At 39.5% G+C, this 22,943-nt stretch overlaps 1 protein-coding gene across 1 annotated transcript in view; it reads left to right on the forward strand.

The window, feature by feature from the left end:
- Positions 1-22,943, forward strand: part of MBOAT2 (membrane bound O-acyltransferase domain containing 2) — a 126,889-nt gene that overhangs the window by 26,385 nt on the left and 77,561 nt on the right. The window contains exon 2 of the mRNA XM_046663523.1: positions 21,579-21,724. Within this exon, the coding sequence (XP_046519479.1) occupies positions 21,579-21,724 (146 nt within the window). The remainder of the gene's footprint in view (positions 1-21,578; positions 21,725-22,943) is intronic.

Below are 22,943 nucleotides of genomic sequence, written 5' to 3' on the forward strand. Positions count from 1 at the left end.
GCTTTTTTTGTTTTTCTTTTTCAGGGCGGGTGCTTTTTACCCAGTAGCACCTAGGCTCCTGGATATGAATGCTTTCAAGTTAAATTAGGAAAAGGTCACTATTCTTATTTGGGCTAATGCTTCTGATAGTCATAGCAGCAATGAATGAGTGAATGAATTAAATGGATTTTATTACAAATATGATAAGTAAACAAATTTATAAGATAATTTTAGGTAGTGATAAGTACTGTAAGGTCAGTAAAATGAGATGTATGATAAAAAAAAAAAAGACGCCTGGGGATGCTACTTTAGCTTGTGAGGTCTGCAAAGCTTTTGAAGATGTGGTGTTTGAGTTCAGATGTGAATGGTGCAGTATCTGTATTTTGTGCATTCCAGGGGTGGGGGTGAGAGGGCTTTGACCGTGAGGTGGAAATGAGTTTGGCATGTTAGAGAAGATCAGTATGGTTGAAAGGAAGTCAGTGAGAGAAATAGTGGCACATGAGGCTAGTGGGCTTCTGGTTCTCTGAGGACAGAGTAAGGAGTTAAGATTATATTTTAATTATTATGGGCAGTCTACCAAAGTATTTTAAAGCTGGTCACATGACTGCTTGCATTGTGGGAACTGACTTGTAGAAGCAAGAGAGAAAATTGGGAGACCTTGTAGTCAAGTCTACCAATTGTCCGGTCAAGAAATGATGGCGGCAATGGAGATGGAGACGAGGGCTAGAGCTTGCATGCTAGATATAATTTGGAGACAGAGCGAAAAGGACTTAGGAATGCATTGGAAGGTAATAAATAAGTAGTAGTCAAGGGTAATTGCTAGGTTTTTGGTTGAGCAGCTGAATTCATGACGGTGCATTACCGAGATGGGTAAATTTGGGGAAGAAGGAAGGGAGGGGATCAAGAGTGCCCTTTTGGCCACAGTGAGTTTTAGATTCTTATTAGACATCCAAGTGAGGAGTTAGTGGGCAGTTGAATAAGTGAAACTGGAGCTCAGTGGAGAGGTCAAGATAAAAATTACAAAGTTAGGTGTCAGCAGCATAGAGGTGACTGCCCCAGGAGTGCGTAGCATCGTCAGTTTACGTCTTTAAACTGAGGAAGTTGGACTGGATGATCTTTAAGTTCCCTTCCTTCTGAAAATCAGACATTTATTGAGTCACACAGACTGTCTGGGAGGAAGTAAAGAAATGGGAATGTTCAGTAAAATGCGTTTAGCTTGTTAGACCGTGAAAATGATGAATAGGGAGGAAATACAGGCATTAATTGTCCTACATCTGTGTTCATTCCAAAATCGCTTGACAGTTGCTTGTCCACAGAGCTTGATATATAGCTGAAATGAAATATCCTTTCAAAAGTAAAGGTAATCTCAGTCACATTGTGAGGTTTTCAGTTAAACCCAAGTGATGGTCAGTGTGAGTTTATTTTTATTTAAAAAATTTTAAACAACTTTGTTGAGGTAAAATTGACACACAGTAAACTGTACATATTTAAAGAGCAAAATTGGATGTTTCGACACATGTATCCTTCCGTAAAACTGTCATTGTGACACATATAACGCACGTCTCCGTCGCCTCCGAAGTCTGCTTGTGCCCCTTAGGAATACCGTCGCCTCATGCTTCTCCCTGCCTTGCATCTCAGGAAACCACTAATCTGCTTTTTCTAGAAATTTGTGTAAATAGAATTGTCCAGTAGGTGCTCTGCTTTTTTCCTCAGTTCTTTCACTCCGTGTAATTATTTTGAAATTCAGCCGTGTTTTTGTATGTGTCACAATAGCTCATCCTTTTTTATTGTATGGATATACGAGCATCGGTTTGTCCAGTTGTTGTGAATTTGGACTCCCCTTACTTTTTCCCTTCAGCAAGCCTTCTGATTTGCTAGTATTGTCCCTAACCACCTAAGAAACAAATATTGAGGTGCACACACACATACACGCATATACACACACTCTTCAAACCCTCTTGATATAAGGGGCGATCGTTCTTTGTGTTTGTATTCATCCCCCCTTTGTCCTGTCCAGGGATGAGCTCCTTGTTAATAATTGTCACAGTAAGACTGACAAGTGTTTTGGGTAGGAAGCACAACAACCCTTCCTTTGTGCTCTGTGTGATATTTTGGGATGTGTGTATGGTGAGTTTGTTTTGCTTGGAGTAAATTAATTTCAGTAGAGCGCCTTTGCTTGAGCTTGATAATTTAGCAGTTGTGCATGCAGTGAATCTAGCATCTTTTAATTTCACAGGTAAATGTAAATAAATTCCTTCTTAGTTCATAGGAATTTTACACGGATGGTTAAGACTGAAATTAAGTGAGAAAAGCTCTCATTAAGCTGATAGGTAGAAGATATGTCTTTTAATCTCTGTGGGGTCTTGATTAAATCACTTGCTTTCTGATTTTGTTTTGGTGCATTTAGAAAAGCTTACTGCTTTTTGGTTTCTCTGGATGATCTGAGAATACACTTCAGGATCTGCCAGTTAATAAACCCCTGGGAGTCTGGCTGTTTTTAACGACTTTGAATTTAGCTTGGAGTAGGAGGTTATGGGATGTCTGGGCTCTCGCCTTGCTGTTGTCTGGGAAGGAAGAGGAGAGAATGTTGTATCTAAGGTACAGGCCTGTCCTGGTAGAGCAGGGTTCTTTGCTGGCTAAACCCAGTGTGTTTTGCTTTTGTGGCATTAGGATAGGCAGTTGGCATATAATTCAGGAGGTAGGATTTGGTTCCGAGAGGCATGCCAGAGAAGTCCCTCCACTTTGTGTTCTCATGACACTGGTCCTTCCTGCCATCCTCCTCGGCAGCGGTCATTGTTATCCCTCATTTGTCTGTCTGCTTGCGCGCCTGTAGGCTTTGTGAGCGCAGAACTATCATTTCTGTATTGTTTGTTATACTTAAACATAAATGTTTACTGAAGGTTGAAGAGAATGCATGTTTATGCTTATATATTTATTTTTTTATTTCTGATTATGGAGTTTCCAATTGTAGTAATTAATACTGTTTTAAGGCCCTAAGAAAGATGGAAGATAAATATGAGCTGTTATGTTAATAGTTTCCTCTCCTTGATTTTAAGCAAGCTCTTGAGGCATGATTTTCTTTCTGCTTTTTCTTTCAGTGAGTTAAAAGCACAGATAGAGACAGGCACTCCACTCCAGGATGGGTAGGAATTCATAGATGAGTAAAATTTGTTTGCAGGCCTTGAGATGCTCACAGTCTAAAGGGAAAGTCAGACTAATAGGCCAGTAAGTGACAGCTGCTGTATAGAAATAATTTAAAATGTGTTTTGGAAGCCCAGAAGTATGAGTAAAGTTTCCATAGTTTCTAGTTGAGAAGCTGGGTGGAAGTGATCCTGTTAACTAAGATAGGGACCTCAGAGGAAAGAGGCAGATTTGGTAGAATGATGAGATAGATAAGGGTGCAGTAGAGAATTCAGTTTATGTATCCAATTTGAATTCTGTGCAGAATGTTATTCTTTTTGGATAATCTGTAGATTTTTATGGTGGTTTATAAAAACTAGTTTCCCAGATTTTTGGTTTGAATTTATTTTTACTACTTACGGGAGGTCGTAGTTCTTGAGTTAAATAAGTTTCGTGTTACGTTACGAAAGTTAGTTCTGACAATAGTGGAGTTGACTTTGTGCTTGAAAGAGCTGTTTTTCAATGGCAGTGGCCTAATCATGTTTGGAAATGCTTATTGTATCCTTTAAGACCTGGCTGCCAGTACAGGGCATTTAGTGCGATGAAACTAGCAATGCAGATTCAGTGTAGGGAGGTGAGATAATTACTATCTTAAATCTTGGTGCTCAGTTTTTTGTTTAGAGATTTGAAAACAAGCATGTACTACTTTTTAAAACTTTATTTGGGGACAGATAATAAACGCAAAATAAACAGGTAGGGTATTAAGTCTCCCTTTTACCCCTATCCTCTACCCTGAATGACAACCATTGTGACCAGTTACTGGAGTATCTTTCTAGAGATCTTCCAAACGGGATGTTTATCATCTCATGGAAACCCAGAGACAGCGTGCTTCAAGGTTTGGTTAACTCGATGCCCTGAAGGCCTGGTCCTTAGGTCTTTCTGTTTTGCTTTCCTGTTTATTCCTCTTGGTCTGTGCCCCACCTGACCCCCAGGTGCCTTTCCCATTCAATGTGTATCGTGTAAATTGCTAAGTCCTTAGGGAAAACCTGCATATCTTTGTTGTGTTCATTTTTATGTGCGAGGAAGACTTTCCCAGGAGCCCTCAGCTTCATTTCCCATCGACCAGAATTGCACAGAGGTACATGTCCTGAATGAGTTGTTGGCAATGACTGACTGAGACCAGTTACTCTTCACCCCATGGGACTAGGGAAGGTCAGGCTTGTCTTGAAGCAAGTGGCTGCCTGGTAACTGAACGAAGTCAGACTTCTCTTGGCAAGGACAAAGGTGTGCTGCTGCAGGGTGTCTAGAAGATGGTTTGATCTCAGTACTTAGAGGACTGCCTCATTCTTTTTGATGCTGTTTAGCATTCATTGATTTAAAGTACCATGCTCTTACTAGTCCCTGTCTTTTCCGGTTTTTTCCTATTATGGCAATGGTGTAATACCTGTTAAATGTAGTCATGTGCCAAATAATGATGTTTCAGTTAGAGACAGACCGCATGCATGACGGTGGTCCCATAATATCAGTACCACAGAGCCTAGGTGTGCAGTGGGCTATGCCATCTAGTTCGTGTAAGTGCACTCTGTGATGTTCATGTAATGATGGAGTCGCCTAATAACGCATTTGTCAGAATGCATCCCTGTCGTTAAGTGACACATGACTGTATATGTAAATACATCATCTCCCACATTGCCAGATTTTTCTCCATCAGCATCGTGTCAGTATACACTTCCACCAGCAGTGTTGTAGAGTTCCTCTTCTCTTATACACCTGACAATACAGTGTGCTGTTGAAGGTTTTGATTTCACCAATTGAATGGGTGAAAATGTTGCTTTATTCTGATTTTAATTTCCATTTCTCTTATTACAGAGTTTGGGCATCTTTTCATATGAATGAGTCATTTGTAATTTTTTTTCTGAGAACTGACCATGTATATATCTGCCCATTTTTCTATTGCTTTGTGATTCTTTTTGTTACTGATCTGTAGGAGCTTTATATATATTAAGGAAATTAGTTTTGGGTAGTATGACTTGTATGACTTGTAAGTATCCCTTTTCAGTCTGTTGTTTCTCTTTTGACTTTGCTTATGGTGTTTGGCCACGAGGGAATTTTTATATTTATGTAATGGAATTGTATCTAATTTTCTTTTTTTCCTTCTGAATTTGTGTTATATTCAGAACATTTTTAAATGTTGCCTTTATCATATTCTAAAGACCTATGATGTATTTGAATATATCTCTGGACTTCTGATTCTATTTTATTGATCTGTCTGTTCATTTGTTCTTCCTTCTAGCTTAAAAAAATTTTTTTGCTTTACTCTCATTAGTAGAGGAAGTCCACCCTCATTATAAATTTCTCACTTGTATATATTTCTATATTAATTTTAAAATCAACCTTTTCTTTTCTAAAAAGCCTATTGACGTTTTTATTGTGTTGGACTTAATGATTACCGTAGGGAGAAATTAACATTTTTATGATCTGAGTCTTCCTATTGGTGAATGGTTACCTTTCTGTTTATTCAAGTGCTTTTTGTTCTCGTCTCATGGCATTTTAAAATTTGTTTCATGTACATATTATATTGAGATTATTTTTAGCTATTAATATTTCTTGTTGCTGTGGTATGTGGGTTTTTTCTTTCCATTTTATCTAACTGGTTGTTATTTGTCTATATGAAGACTGTTGCTTTCTAAGCTGAAGTGGGGAGATAGTAAGTTATCTTAGAGAGAGCGTAAGTTATCTCAGAGCACACTGCTAGTTAACAGCAGGTGAATTCCACAGCCCGGTGTGCTGCCTTATCATCTTCTTCCAGTTGTTCTGTACTGCTTCTGATGCTCTGCATAGCTTTTCAGAACCCCCCGAGAATTCAAACCAACTAGACTACAAACAGGAGTTATTTTGGTCTATTCAGTGAGACATTTAACCCTCAAATAGGAATCTTTGTTTGATGCTTATTTTTGATTGTCGTGTTCCCTCATCATTAGAAACTGTAAGTGTTTGAAGTTAATGCAGGTGGCATTCTGATTCTGAGTCTGTATCGAATCCTGCCTTCCTCTTATTTGCATGTGATATATTCTGCTAAGTGACATTGGATCTGATGCTTACTTGCTACACAAAAAGCCATCAAGTTTTATTTTTGTGTTTTCTGATAGACTATTTCAATTCACAATTTGGAAAAGCGGGTGTATATGATAGCTTTTCAATTTGAGAACGATAATTTGTGAGCAGGAATGTTGTTTAATATTTAGGACTGTTATAAGATTATTAGCTAAGTTTTATAAAGCAGAGGAACAGTCTATTAAAGGTTGTTTTTAGATATTATATATCTCAGAACCATTGAGATATTATAGAATTCTTGACTTTAATTTGAATATTTAAAACCCTTAGCCTTGGGAGTACTTAGAAAGTTCCGTTTCCCCACTCGCTGAGAAGGGATGCATTTGAAAGAAGACCTGAACTCTCTTCTTACCCTGTTCTCCAAAGAAAATATTTAACTAAGCTACACTTTGTTTCTTCTTTTTTCCGTTTATGTTTCCTTAGAACTTTTTATTTGGAATTCTTTTTAATGACTTTTAACATTTCTAGTGGGTGTCAGAGAAAGTAATAAATTCCTGAGCAATAGTTTGTCTTCTAAATATAGTTAAAATAGGGTCTAATTGTGACTTTAAGAAAACTGTATATTGGTGGTATAGGATTCAGAAATTGTTATATCAAAAGCAGAGAAATACCTATTTTTCTTTGCTGAGTGGTGTATAAATGAACTGGACAAACAAAGTTGGTGAACAGTCTGAAATGCTGTTCTCCAAATAGCATTTGGTGAATTGCCGTGGCTTACTGTGGAAAAGAAGTTTGTGCATCTTCAGAGGAGTTATCCTTGTGGAAAGATGATTAGGCTTATTTTGTGTCCTTACAGAGGACACAGATACGGCCAGTTCCTTAAAAAAAAGTTTGAGTATTTATCGTGTACCAGAGTCTGTATTCCTCCTGAGGAATGTAGAGGTGGATGCGGAGAAGTGCACAGGATGGACAAGTCTAGTAAGTGTGTGGGTGCGGTGGGACCACAGAACAGGGCACTTGACTTGACCTGGGTGCTAACAGAGGCCAGATGAATCGCAAGGAGGACTTCTCAGAGGAAGTGACACTGAAACTGAGCATTATGTCACAAAATGAGGAAGAGAACATTCTAGTGGTTAACACTGTCATTCACTTAGAGAGAGGTGGGGGAAGATGAAAACTGAAAAGTCTCCGTGAATATGGTGCTGTTGCCTTTGGAAAGAGCAGGATCAGTGGAGTAACCAGGTTGGAAACCAGTGGGCTCACCGTTGGGGTGTGGGGTCAGTGACGGAGTGCCCAGTCCTCACTTAATTCACATTGTGGGACCGATGAATATGTGAAGGTAGAAACCAGAGTACTTGCTTTCAGAAGCTTGCCTATAAGGGAAAGCATGGCTAGATATTTGGAGAGGTAGAATTATACGAGAGTGTTTTTAAAGATTGTGGAGACGTAAGCCTGTCCATGCGTGAAGGGAATGGTGAGGGGCTAAAGGAGAGGAAGATGTTGAAGATTCAGAAGAAAGAGTAGTAATTGATAGTGCCATGGTCCCTGAGGAGGTGTGGCATGCAACTGATGGAAGTTCCAAGCAGGCAGAGTTTAGGTCCCTCTCAGGAAGAACTTTTTAAAATTTAGTGGTTTCCAACAATGGAATAAATTGGCTTGCAAAGTAGTGAGCGACCTGTCTCTGGAAGTGAGAAGATGGATGACCGTTTACAGGCAGCTTCTGAGGGAAATGCTGTATGGACTGGGGGCTGGACTGGCTCATCTTTTAGGGTATTTCCAATTTCAAGATTTTTATGGATTTAAATACTCATAATAAACTTAAGGTGTAGACATACAGAGAACATAATACTGACTGATTATCAATTTCGTGCCTTGCCTTCCTAATTTAGTTATGTACATGAAGCAATATTTTGAATTTATTTCTTGGGGCAGATTCATGATTGCTTGGACAGATATAGATGTAGTTTTTCATTTTACCTTTTTTTATTATGAAATACCCATTCAGGAAAATATATGAAATATAACTAAAGTGTGGTAGAGACTGCTAGCTCTTCATCAAAAGTCAGTTTTTTCCCTCTCCTGACACACAGCCTGACCACAGTTCCCAGTCAGCCTTGCAGCATGGTGGGGCTCATTACTAGCTCTGCCCATGGAGTATGAATGGCAGTGATCCACATCCCATTTCAGGCTCGGGCTCTTTAGAAACAAGTGTGTCTTTCCCATGCTCTCATGTTGCCCTTCCGATGGTTGGATGCAGCAGTGATGAGGTTCTGGATAATGGTACCACAAGATGGGGGGAGCCGGGACCCCTAAATCACCTACCTAGGAAGGCCGCTCGCTGACCAGGAATATCTGTTTTGGACTATTATGTGAACCTCAGTTTTGTTGGAGCCATTACATATATTTTGAGTGTGTTTATTACAGCACCTAGTGTTACCATAGCCAATACATAAAGTTTAACAAAAAATTATAAAGTCAATACCTCTGTAACCACCTGGTCAAGAAATAGAATATTACCAACCCACAAAAGCCCCCGTGTGTCTCTCACTGTATCCTGTTCCCTTCCTCTGTAGGTGAGCACATGAGTGACTTCAGTGATAGTCATTTCATGCTCTGCTTTATAGTTTTGTCACTTGTGTTGGTATCCCCAAACAATATGGTTTATTGCTTGTTTATGAATATATGTTTATATTTTGTATGTATGCCTCTGAATGGATTCAAGAGAGGCATGGCTTAGTTCACACAGCGTTGTGTGTTGAGTTTAATCCATATGTTGTAAGAGGTTATAATTCTTTTATTTTCATTGTTCTGTGTAGTTTCCTGTTGCATGAATATACCACAATATATTTAACCATTGTACTGTTAATGGGCATTAGGTTTTTTCTAGCTTTTGGCTATTATGAACAACACTGTTTTGAACAGTCTTGTGCATGTCTCCTGGTCCCCATGTTGTACCTCTAAGTAGTAGAGTGCCTGAGTCACAGGGCATGAGTTTCTTCACTTCTGTAAGAAAACACCACGCTGTTTTCCGGAGTAGTTGTGTTAGCCGCGTGTGAGGGACCCCAATGCTCCACGTGGTGGTGTACATTTGGTATTGTCAGACTGTAAGAGGTTTGGCAGTCTGGTGGGTATCTAATAGTATCTTATGTGGGTTAATTTGCGTTATTTCCTAAAGATTTAAAAAGTGGTTCTTTGCCTGACCTTTGGGCCCCATCATATCTAGTTGACTTTGAGCTTGGTTGATGAGGACATTTTCCCAAACATGGCTGTACGCGAATTTTGCTGGGGAATTAAAAAAAAAAGAATTTGAGGTCCTATTTCAGACTAGAGGAATAAAAATTCAGGGGCTGGTATCTGGGAATCCATTTCGACCCAGCTGTGCGGGTCATTATTAGACAGCTGGACTTACGCAGGTAGATTTGAGCACAGTGCCAACGATGCTAAAGGTTATTCTATCTGTGGGGCCTTGAGAAGCCCTGTGATCCTTGGCCACAGGCTGTGTGCCTCACTCCTCCACCCCACACCAATGTGGGGTCTCCTGAGGACTGGCTGTTCTCTTGGGAGCCACTGGCTAAGAATGTAAATATGCTATCCAAAAGCCATTTATGCTATTAGGAAAATAACACTAGAACATATTTTGTGTTTCATTGATAGAGATATGGAAGTAACAATTGATTTTTTGCGCTACTTTTGTTAATTTTTTGAGGATTGTACTGATTTTGGGCTGTCACAAAATTTAAGGTTTTTTTACTCTAAACTTATTATAAGTCAATTGTTGGCTTATTATAGAATGCTTAATTGTGATGTAGAAGTATTAACAAACTGTCATGTGGCATACATGGCAGTTTAAGTATACATTTTTTCGTAAGAGGGAGAAAAATATTTTAAACTTTTAAAGTATTTCAGAAATATATCCAGTGCAGTGCAGTAGAAAAATAATGTAAGCCACAAATGCTAACCACATATGTAATTTTAAATTTTCTGATAGACACATTAAAAAAAGTAAAAAAGACCAGGTGAAATTAATGGTCATAATATATTTTATTTAATCAGTATATTCAAAATATTATTTCAATACGGTAATCAGTAAAAAGTTATTAATGACATATTTGATGTTCTTTTTTTATACTATGTCTTTGAAGTCTAGTGTGTATTTGACATCTTAATTTGGAGTAGCCACATAGAAGTGCTCGTAGCCACATGTGGCTGGTGGTATCATATTGGATAGCACAGATCTGTTCAGAAAATTGCTCAAGGATAAGTGTATAACTTGATAGGTGTTTTGAACACCCTAGAAATCCTCTCCTCGTGTTCCAGTAAAAGGGAGGAAATTTAAAGAATAAAAAGAAAGAATACATTGTAGAGACAGAATGCCAAGTTGTGAATAACATTTTTAGATTTTGTTGCTACACATTAGTTAAAGTCTAGGCACCCTTAGTAAAAATGAGGAAATGGTAGGATCAGGTTCAACTTTGGAACTAAAAGGAAAAAGCGTAAGACAGAGCCAGGAGGTCTGGGTCCTGAATCTTCCAGGCTTGCTGTTTCCTTTAAAGCAGAGATGACGTTTATCTCACATGGATATTGTGAGGATGCTTTAGGTTTTGTGAAATGTAATAAAACCTATTATACTGAATCAGAAAATGTTAGTGCTGGAAGCACTAAGATATTTTGTTTTAGGAAATAGACATAGATAAATGTTTTAATGCCGTAAGTAGAAAATTCAGAATTCTGAGTTTCTCTCATTCAGTGATATAATCATACTTGAACTATTTTCTGTTTTTTTTCAAAAAAACTAACCCAAGAAATAGATGGACGTGTGTCCATGTATTCATGTAATAAATATAGTTGTATGTATAGTGCAAAAACCAAAAGCCAAAGAGCTCATAAACCATAGAGAAAACTTCTATTGGAAGAGACGCCATAAACAAAGATAAAAAGCAGCCGTAGACTTGAGAGAGGCTATGTGCAAAAGATCAGTTTCAAATATATAAAAAATTCTTTTTTTTTTTTTTTTTAAAGATTTTATTTTTTCCTTTTTCTCCCCAAAGCCCCCCAGTACATAGTTGTATATTCTTCGTTGTGGATCCTTCTAGTTGTGGCATGTGGGACGCTGCCTCAGCGTGGTCTGATGAGCAGTGCCATGTCTGCGCCCAGGATTCGAACCAACGAAACACTGGGCCACCTGCAGCGGAGTGCGCGAACTTAACCACTCGGCCACGGGGCCAGCCCCTATAAAAAATTCTTTTAAAAAAATCAATGAGAAAAAAACTCAATAGAAAAGTGTGCAAAGAATATAAAGAGGAAACTGAATGTCCAATAAACATATGAAAAATGCTCAAGCTCACTAGTAATCAGGGGATATGCAAATGAAAAAATAATGAGATATTTTACATCCATTAGCTTGGCAGAAATTCCAAGTCTGACAGTACCAGCTATTGTCAAGAATAGGAGCAGTGGAACTCACACTGCTACTGGGAGTATAAATAGGTACACATTGCTTAGGAGAGCAATTAGCAACATCTAGTTAAGGGAGGATGGTCAACCCAGAAATCCTACTCCGAGTGTTCATACAGTGGAGTGTTCATACAGTGGAATACGATACAGCAGTAAGTAAATGTATCAACATAGATAAATGTCAGGAGTGTAATGTTAAGTGAAAAGAAATTGCAGCTGCTTACTTTGTCTTTTACCATTTTATAAAATTTAAAACATTCAAAGCAATACACAATGTAAATTGTGCAGGTGGTAAAAGTATGACAATATTCATGAGAGTACTGTACAACTTAAGGCTAGTGATTGCTCTTGGTGGAGGGGATGGAGAGAACAGGATCGGAAAGGAGGGGTTTGCACAGGGTGCTTCATTGTACATGTCGCATTGGAAATAGCAGAATATTTCAAGTCCACTTCCTTCACCATTACCTCCTTCCTAGAGGGGACCATATCTAACAGTTTGATGTCTAGTTTTCCTGTGCGTGTGCGGATGGAAGCAGAACAGCACGTGGCGAGTAGCACAGACTCTGGAGTAAGGGTGCCGCATTCCACAAGATGCTCATGAGGGTTACTTGAAGCTGTCCTGTAAAGCACGTGGGCTGTGCCTGGAGCATACCTGGGGTCTGTTGAGTAGCTACAATTAGTGAAATGTGGTCTATATGGATAGGATATATGGAGAACGAACTAATGTCTAGTGCATTGTAGGTGCATAGTAGGCTCATAATAAGTACAGGGCAAATAAATGTTTGATGAAATGAATGTATACATAGTTTGGATTTTTCTTCTGTTCTGCAGTTTACACTTTTCACTTAATAGTATATCTTGGATATCTTCCATGTCACAACATACAGATCTATGCAATTCTTTTAACCACATTTCAAAAATCTAATCTGATTTTTAGTTTCTTTCGTGAATTGTATATTGCTTTCTTTCTCCATTTTTATATTGTTGTCTTTTTCCTATTGACTTCTAGGAGTTCTTTCTACATTTTGAATCCTAACCCTTTGTTATGTATCTCATAAATTTGTATTTTTTTCTTCCAGATTGTTACTTACAATATTGTCTTAATATTCTTTTGTTGTATAGAAGTTTTTAGTTTTTGTGTAGAAAATCTGATTATATATAATCTCTTACATTCTTGTTTAGGACATAGATAGTTTGTTATCATACCAAGTCAGGATAAACTAGATTATGCTTTTGTGGTAACAAACCATCCCCAAATTCATGGGCTTAAAACCACAAAGGTCTCTCTTGCCACTTGTCTAATCAGGAGTTGGCAGGGGGCTTCCCTCGTCATTTCTGGAATATTGCAGACAGAAAGACAACTCTGGAGGTTCTTGTTCTGGTAATTAAGAAGAAGCGGCACACATCACTTCTGCTAAGGGCTCACTGGCCGTGGCTAGTCACCATAGGGAGTCAGGAAATTCAGTCCTCCGTCTGCCCAGAAGGAGAGGAGAACCCGGTGCCCTTGAGTGGCACTGATGACCACCGCAGTTGAGTATAGGCCAGTAATCCATTTGGACTTGGTTTTTAAATTTAAGAGGCAGCAGAGCGGTGTCTTGGTTTCTTCATCTGTAAAATGTAGATAACGCTTATCTCATAGAGTTGTTGTGAGGATTAAATAGATAATTGTAAAGCCTAAGAACAGTTTGGGTCCTCTGAGGAGCAGATGCCAGGAAGCAATTAGGTGAACAGGAGGTCTGCCTGAGAAATGCCTGGGAGGGAAGGCTGGGAGGGAGCTGGAGGCAGGTGGGCGGGCTGGCCGCCCGCAGGTCTGACCCCTTTGGAGAGGACAGGTTGGGTAGGGTGAGACTTCCACTGTGGTGCGGTTCCAGGAAGGCTGGCAAAGCCAGAGTCTCCTGTGTCCTAGGAACAGGCCTGCCTTCGTTTCCCTGCCACACCCACTTGTGGGGAGCGCGCCCTTGGCAGGAACCAGGCCATGGATTTCAGGAGTGCAGCAAGTGGAGCTGTGGTCAGGCGCATATCCACACCTGCCACGACAGTGCCTGGCGCACAGTAAAAATGCAGTGTGAGCAGCAGGGCTTATGAAACGCGGTGTGACTTCAGTTTTTCTAAAAGGAGAGTCCTTTACCCCAGTTACATTAATTGACTAATCTAGCTTTTCTTCTCCTGATGGGAAATGATTCTTTTCTATAGATGGGAAATACACCATTTATTTAATAGTCCCTTGTTGATGGACACTGTTCATGTCTGATTTAAACAATGCTACAATGAGCCCTCTTGTATGCTTGAGTGTTTGTGCCACTTTATCTAGGGTCCAGTTGTACACGTTGGGTTTCTTGGTAAAGGATAGTTCATTTTAAGTTTTGACGGCCATTGTCAAGTTTCCTTTGAAGAGCTACCCTGTTACAGTCTCCCGACAGTGCAGAATGCCAGCTCCTCATTCCCTCGGCAGTGTGGGGGGTGGGGGGGGGGGCATGCTCGATGCCTTTCTCATGGTTTAATTTGCACGTCCTTACTTACGGCTGAGAGAGATTTTTCATATCTTTATTGGACATTGACATTTGTAAATGTTTATGCCTTTTGCCTAATTTTGAGTAGTTCATTGTTTTCTTGTGGATATGTAGAAGTTTTTTGTGTATTAAGTAAAATGACTCTTTTTTTCATATGTTCTGCAAATGTTTTCTCCCACTTTTCATTTGTCTTTTGCCTTTTTTTCATTTTGCTATACATAAGTTTTAAATCTTTATATGGTAAAAATCTACCAAACTTTGCTTTTATAACATCTGTATCTTCTTTTTGGAAAAGCTTTTAAACTACCTAATGGCTCCCCCCCTCCAGTTTTATTGAGATATAATTGACATGTAACACTATATTAGCTTGATATGCACACATAATGATTTGATAGATGGATATATTGAGAAATGATTACCACATCCATCATCTCACATAGTTAGAGATTGCTTTGTGTGTAGCTACAGATTTGGTGTGTTCGTGAGTGGAGGTGAGTTCAGGAGCCTCATGTGTCACCGTCATGGACCACTCCCTCCCTAAATGTTTTCACAAATTTATTTTGGGGTACTATTAAGAGTTTCTTTGAATGTCCTTAAAAACAAGTTAACGTTGTTGCTGTTACTTTGGAGTGGCATAAATTACTTGCACCCTGAGTTGGCCGGCAGTAGACTTTCAACCTGAGTGCCTAGACGCTAACTTAACTGTGAGATTGAACCGTGTCATTTGGTGTTAAGAAAAGTCTTCTTTCACCACCTTACGGAAAATATGCTCCTCAAAACTGTCTTCTGGTATGTTTACAACGATTGCTTTTATAAGTACTTTTGTGTGCAACTTTCAAAAAAGGCTTCTTTTGTATCAAATGAGGTGAGTTGCAAGTCAGTCTTAAACTGGCTAAGATTTTTCATCCTTGCTTCTTTCTCCCCTTCTCGTGCCCTGCCTGCACTCCTATCCCCCTGCCCGCAAATTACTGGGGGCAGTTTCTTTGAAGGCACATCAGGTCATTTGTATATTTTCAACAAAATAGTGTTGAAAAAAGAACATGCAGTCTTTTTAGTCTATATTTCTTTCCATTTAGAAAAAAGCTTATATAATGAGTTGATCTAAAACAAATGTGCATGAACTCTACACAGGATCTTTTTTATTGTGTTTACTAGTTATGAGAAGTAGCTATTTGTTGATGTTTTGTTAAATAAGATGGCAGTATTTTGTAGATAGCATCTTTTTAAAAGTCTTGCCTGTAGCAATCCAGTTTCATCTCAGACGTTCTCTGGAAGTAGAAAGGCAGCCATGGAACAGCCTAGACTCAGGCCGACTTGGTTTGAGTATAAGTGACCTTGAGTTGGTTGAGTGAAATGGGGGAAATTGCCCCTTGTTCTAAGGATTAAATGGGATAATCAGTGTAAAGGACCCAGCACATGGTGGATATCCATACACTCCAGCTGTGTTGGTTCTTTCTCACTCTCTCTCCCGTTTCAGAATTCGTTTGCCTCCCCAACCCTACCCCACCCATGAAAGACTGACTAAGATACGGTTTCAGTTTGGAAGAGTTTTACCTTTAAGACTTTTCAAAACAGTTACTTGAATGTCTGGGTGTTTATGTATTCTGGTATTTTCTATATAAAGTAACAAGTAATCTGCACTTAGGCCTCTGGATGTCCTACAGATTTTTTTCTTTTTCTTTATTTATTTTTCTATTTTATTGTGGTAACATTGGATTATAACATTATATAGTTTCACATGTACATCGTAATATTTTTCAGATTCTGTGTAGATTACGTCACGTTCACCACCCAAAAACTAATTATAGTCCATCACCTCACATGTGAGCCTAATCACCCCTTTTGCCCTCCCCCTGGCCCCCTTCCCCTATGGTAACCACCAATCCAATCTCTGTTGCTGTGTGTGTGTTTGTTGTTATTGTTGTCTTCTACTTATGAGTGAGATCATACGGTATTTGACTTTCTCCCTCTGACTTATTTCACTTAACATAATACCCTCAAGGTCCATCTATGTTGTCACACATGGCCGGATTTCATCATTTCTTATGGCTGAGTAGTATTCCATTGTGTATAAATACCACATCTTCTTTATCCATTCGTCCCTTGATGGACACCTAGGTTGATTCCAAGTCTTGGCTATTGTGAATAATGCTGCAGTGAACATAGGGGTGAATGTATCTTTATGCCTTTCAATGTGTTTTCAAGTTCTTTGGATAAATACTCAGCAGTGGAATAGCTGGATTATATGGTGGATCTATTCTGAATTTTCTGAGGATACTCCATACTGTTTTCCATAGTGGCTGCACCAGTTTGCTCTCCAGCCAGGAGTGTACGAGGGTTCCCTTCTCTCCACATCCTCTCCAACACTTGTTGTTTCCTCTCTTGTTAATTACAGCCCTTCTGACCAGAGTGAGGTGATATCTCATTGTAGTTTTGATTTGCATTTCCCTGATAGTTAATGATGTTGAACATCTTTTCATGTGCCTGTTGGCCATCCATATATCTTCTTTGGAGAAATCTCTGTTCAGATCTTTTGCCCATTTTTTAGTTGGGTTGTTGGTTTTTTTGTTGTTGAGATGTATGAGTTCTTTGTATATTTTGGATATTAACCCCTTACCTGATACAAGGTTTGCAAATATCCTCTCCCAGTTGTTAGGTTGTCTTTTCATTTTGTTGATGGTTTCCTTTGCTGTGCAGAAGCTTTTTAGTTTGATGTAGTCCCATTTGTTCATTTTTTTCTTTTGTTTCTCTTGCTCGGATATACATGGTACTTGAAAATATGCTGCTAAGACCTATGTCAAAGAGCGTACTGCCTGTGTTTTCTTCTAGAAGTTTCATGGTTTCTGGTCTTACATTCAAGTCTTTAATCCATTTTGAGTGGATTTTTGTGCATGGTGTAAGATAATGGTCTACTTTCATTCTTTTGCATGTGGCTGTCTAGTTTTCCCAACACCATTTATTGAAGAGGCTCTCCTTTCTCCATTGTGTGCACTTGGCTCCCTTGTCCGAATATTAGCTGTCCATAAATGTGTGGGTTTATTTCTGGACTCTTGATTCTGTTCCATTGATCTGTGTGTCTGTTTTTCTGCTAGTACCATCCTGTTTTGGTTTCTATGGCTTTGTAGTATATTTTGAAATCAGGGAGTGTGACACTTCCAGCTTTGTTCTTTTTTCTCAGGATTCCTTTGGCTATTGGGTGTCTTTTGTTGTTCCATATAAATTTTAGGATTCTTTCTTCTATTTCTGTGAAAAATGTTGTTGGAACTCTTATAGGGATTGCATTGAATCTATAGATTGCTTTAGGAAGTATGGACATTTTATGTATGTTAATTCTTCCAATCCAAGAGCACAGAGTATCTTTCCATTTCTTTTGTCTCCTTCAATTTCTTTCAACAGTTTTATGGTTTTTGGTGTACAGATCTCTCACCTCTTTGGTTAAGTTTATTCCTAGGTATTTTATTCTTTTTGTTGCAATTGTAAATGGGATTGTATTCTTAACTTCTCTTTCTGATACTTTGTTGTTAGTGTAGAAATGCAACTGATTTTTGTATGTTGATTTTGTATCCTGCCACTTGACTGTGTTCATTTATTATTTCTGAAAGATTTTTAGTGGATTCTTTAGGGTTTTCTATATATAAAATCATGCTGTCTGCACATAGTGACAGTTTCACTTCTTCTTTTCCAATATGGATCCCTTTTATTTCTTTTTCTTGCCTGATTGCTTTGGCTAGGGCTTCCAATACTGTGTTAAATAAGAGTGGTGAAAGTGGGCATCCTTGTCTGACTCATTTTCTTAGAGGGTTAGCTTTCGGCTTTTCCCCATTGAGGATGATATTAGCTGTGGGTTTGTCATACATGGCCTTTATTATGTTGAGGTATTTTCCTTCTATACCCACTTTATTTAGAGTTTTTATCATAAACGGATGCTGTATCTTGTCAAATGCTTTCTCTGCATCTGTTGAGATGACCATGTGATTTTTATTCTTTTTTTTAATGTGGTGTATCATGTTGATAGATTGCAGATGTTGAACCATCCCTGCATCCCTGGAATGAAACCCACTTGATGACGATGTATGATCCTTTTAATGTATTGTTGTATTCGATTTGCTAGTATCTTGTTAAAGATTTTCTTCTTGATATGATGATGCTACTGCCTGCACCTAGAGTTCTTGCCATCTGATTGTCCAAATCTTTCTTATCCTTCGTAGCCCAGTTACAAGACCCAAATACTATGGTGCCTTTGGGATGCTTCCCCCAGGTTAGGGGAATTGAGTGCTCCTCCTCTGGGTTTTCCCGGGTCTGTGCCTTAGCACTTAAATTGTACTCTAGTTCTGTGTCTGTGACTCACTCCTTTTGTTTTTTTGGAGCAGGACCTCATTCCATGCATTTTTGTGTCTCTTGCACAGTTATCCTGGCCATCAGTGGATAATTATGAATGCTTTTTTTTGAGGAAGACTGGCCATGAGCTAACTCCTGCCAATCTTCCTCTTTTTGCTGAGGAAGACTGGCCCTGAGCTAACATCCATGCCCATCTTCCTCTACTTTATATGTGGGATGCCTGCCACAGCATGGCTTGACAAGCAGTGCATAAGTCTGCACCCGGGATCTGAACTGGCAAACCATCGGCTGCTGAAGCTGAATGTACAAACTTAACTGCTGTGCCACTGGGCCGGCCCATGAATTATTCTTAAGCTGTATAATTTTAGATAGCTCACCTAAACGCTAAGACTTAATTTCCTCATCTGTAAAATGTGGCTTTCTATTCTGGACATTCTACTTCAGTTACTCTCACCAAGGTCACCAATAAAGTTTCAACTGCCAAGTTAGGTGGACTTCATGCCCCATGACATCTGACAGTGACCGTGGCCTCTTGAGCCTGCCTTCTCTCTTCCCCACCTCCTCTCCTCATTCTGCTTGCTTCTCTTATCTGACCTGGACGCCACTGTTGCAGGCTGTAGGATTCTGTCCTAGGTCTGCTCGTCTTCCTGTCGCTCTCCTATGGCTGTGTCTGTTACTCCCAGACTCTCATCTGCTCTTCTGCCTCCAGACCTGTCTTCCAGCCATCTTCAGAGTGCACACTTGTCCCCTGGGCACTCTCAAACTGAGAATACCTGAGAGAGAGTTCTCTCTCCCCCTAAAACGTGCTCTTCCTCCTGCATTGCCCTGTCTTGATTCATGTCATCATCCATTAATGACTTGCTGCCTTTCCCATTCTCAGCCCCTCGTCTACTGACCAGTCCTGGCAGTCCTGTGGTTGGAGTGTTCTTTGAATTGGTTTTCTCTATCTCCCTGCTACTTCAGACCCTTCTTTCTCGAGGAGACTGGAACAGCAGCCTCCTAACCTGTTGCTACACACTCCTTGTTCTGTTCCTTCCTTTTCAGAAGCAGAGGATGGATCACGTCACTTTCTTATTCTAAAAATCTTCAGTGGTTTCTCATCACTTACGGGCTCACCTGTAAACGCCTCAGCATGACACGCAAAGCCCCTCACTTTCTGAACCCACCCTGCATTGTGCTCATTTGTGTTTTCATGCCTCAGTGCTTCCTTCATATCTTATTTTTTTTCCTACTTAAAATGCCCTTTCCCTTATTTTCCAACAGAGTGGTTCTCACACCTTGAGGATTATCAGGACTTGTTTATTTATTTTTAATGTGGTCTTTTGGGCCTACCCCTAAAAGATTTAGATTCAGTGTCTGGAGTGGGGCCTGGTCTCATGTTCTTTATCTGTAAGATGACAATTTAAAAATGGATGTCTACAAAGATATGATAAAATTCCATATGCCCTTGGTCCTAGAATGCTTCTATGATAATCACACTTTGCTTTATCTTATATGAATATACAAATATGAAAAGAGAGAGGGAGGGGAAGGGAGAGAGACTCCTCAGACGGGTTGGTGATCAGCTGTGATAGGAACTCTCATGTCATCTGCTTTGTGACATTCACCCTTTTGTGCTCTTTCCTTTGTGGTGGTGTTCTTAAAGCACTTTCTATATAACCTTTAAACAGACACTTTAATGGTTGAGTTGAAGTTCCTTGTGTACACGTTTACTTTTCTCACTAACGTCACTCTGGGCTAGCACTGGGACTTGGGCTGTTTTCAGTTTCCTGTACATTGCCCGTAGTAGAGGCTCTGTAAATTTTTGTTGAATTAAGAGAGATTTGAAAGAAAGTTTTTAAACTGCAAGAAGCTTTGTAGATGTGAGTAGTTGTTAATATCAAAAATATTCATCTTTCTGATGTATTTACTTTTTGCTTAATTAAAAAATATAGTTGGAACCCTTTAGGAGGGAAAAAGTGCTTAGAACCTGTTCGAATGACGTTTTGCTGGTATTGAGTCTAGCTGTTTCAAAGAACAATGGTCTCTTAGACTGTGTGCAACAGCGTTCAACTGTCTTCTTCTTGTAATGCGAGAAAAAGCACGTCGTTGTCTGTGTCTTCAGGCAGAGATGTCTCTGTGGATCTGTGCAGCCTCTCACGTAGGTGCTGTGATTGCCCAAAATCGAGGAGCCTGAAGCAGTGATTTTGTATGTGTTTTTTTTGCAAGTTCCTAATGTAAAATGGATTTTTCCTTTTATTTTTAGATTTTAAGACATATTTTCCTTAATGTCCTGTGAGGATATCCTTCCTAAGAGAAATGGAGATTTTCCTCAAGTCCTTAAATATGAGAAGAGATTCATACTGTTAGCATTTTCCTTTATCATTTTGCCAGGGCAGAAGCATTGCTAGTGAGAGAGAAGAGCAGCAGCACTATCCCCAGCATGTGCTGCATTCCCCAGCTTGAGAGCAGAACAGTTCCCAGTGAGTTATGAGGACACTTCAAAGTTGACGTTCGTGGACTGGGAGTAAATGTTTTCCCCCCTGGCTTTCTGAAGGCTTCTTTGTTATCATTCATCCGTTTGCCTCCTGAACCAGTCCTTGAGATCCCCCAGAGCTGAGACATTGGGCTGTGACTGTTTCACAAGGTGGTAGTTTTCGACCAGCTGATGCTCCTTGACTCCCCGACCAGGGGTGGCTGCGGAACTCCAAATGGAAGAGGGTGCATTCCGCCAGGCCGCCCAGGGTCTTGGCCCAGAGGGTTTTTGAAGAAAAACCTTTTCTGCTAATTATAGGATCACCTAAGTCTTTTAAGCAAGTTTCTCTGTATCTCACACCGTACTGTGCTTTCCATTTCTATGTCTGCACCCCTGTATCTTCCAGGTTCTTCCAGGTGCCCCACAGGCCTCTCACCAGCTGGGTGCTGTTGACCCTGTAGCACAGACAGTGTGTGTCAGCCTGTCACTTTGAACTTGAGGCTGTCATCCCTGGGGAGGCCCCTGAGTTTTGTTTTTGTTTCTTTTGTAAACTGAGTGATCTTAATTTTGCTTAACCTTGGTCTTTTTGTCCTGAGAATTTTAACGTGCTGTCAAATGAAAAATTCAAGTCTGTGTTGCTAATATGAAATTTTAATTTTTCTTTACAGGTCAACTTTGTAGTGTGCCAACTCTTTGCCTTGCTAGCAGCCATTTGGTTTCGAACTTACCTGCATTCAAGCAAAACTAGCTCTTTTATGAGACATGTCGTTGCTACCCTTTTGGGCCTTTACCTTGCACTTTTTTGCTTTGGATGGTAAGTATTCTGATCATATTTAAATGAAGACTTTGGATATCTTTGTGACTTGAATGAGTAGAAACATACATTCTGTGGGATTTTGTTCTTATATTTACTTATAAAGTTTTATATGTATACATATATATGCCAACTTTTCAATTTTTATTTTTAATAGAAAAAATAAAGAATTGGAGAATGGGCTCTGTCTCTTCAGTTTGGGCTCAGAGGGGAATTTGCTATAATTTATGAAAAAGGACAGATGGAGAAAAAATATATAAGGACATTTTATTCTGTCATGAGTAGTTCTTTTCACCTACTTTGCAAATTTTTATGCCAAGACAAATAAAGCATTTAAAATAGTTTTTTTTCTTTTCATGCAAGTGGCTTCTAAGGAGTCTGGTAAAGCCCATTGATAGAACCCTATTACCATTTTTTAGATTCTACCATTAGCAAAAGAAGATTTTTGTTTGCTTTTGGTGGAGGAGAATTATTTATGATCGAAAGCTTTAGTTTATGACTCTTCAGATGCTCTGTGTGTATATTTCCTTCATTTAGCTGCCTTCTTAATTGTCAGGGCTGCCCTGAGAGCCTTAAATACACAAACACCACCCTTCCTGTTTGTTACAGGTGACTGTGGTTGTGTGACAGAGAAGTCAGGAGAAGAGCACGCCGTCTGGCAAAGCAGCAGATACTCTCAATGGAAGGGCTTCTTTGTGATTTCTTCTGAATCTTCCTTCTTAAGTGAGAGCTGCTGCTGCTTGCCTGTTTGCTATCTCGTTTACACACTCACAGATAGGGCTTTCTAGGTTTGCTCTTGTGCAGACTCTTGTTCGAGATGAAAATTCCCTGGGAGGGTGAAAATGTACTCGCTCGGTCTGTGGTTTGGCAGTTTCTGTCGTGGTGGGTTGAGTCTGTGGGACTTTGATGGTGCCCTGTGTTTGTTTTAGGATGTTGTTTTTGGTTCTTGTGAGGGTTGGAATATACGGTGCTTCTTAATCTAATTTTTGTCTCTGTCAATTGCTACTGTTTCCTACAAACTCATGGAAAACCAATCAGGGATAGCTTATTCAGTCCCTGCCGTGTGGCCATGTGACCAACCCTCTGGGGGCACTGCTCGTGTTGGGTACGTGTGTAGCCTGAGATTTAAATAGGATCTCTTCAGGTGTGGTCTTGCTGCTTCCTTGATAACATCAAATTGATATCATCAAAATGTTCTTAGATTCTCAGGTGGTTCTAT

The sequence above is a fragment of the Equus quagga genome, chromosome 5 (genome assembly GCF_021613505.1).
Source record: "Equus quagga isolate Etosha38 chromosome 5, UCLA_HA_Equagga_1.0, whole genome shotgun sequence".
NCBI classification, from domain to species: Eukaryota; Metazoa; Chordata; class Mammalia; order Perissodactyla; family Equidae; genus Equus; species Equus quagga.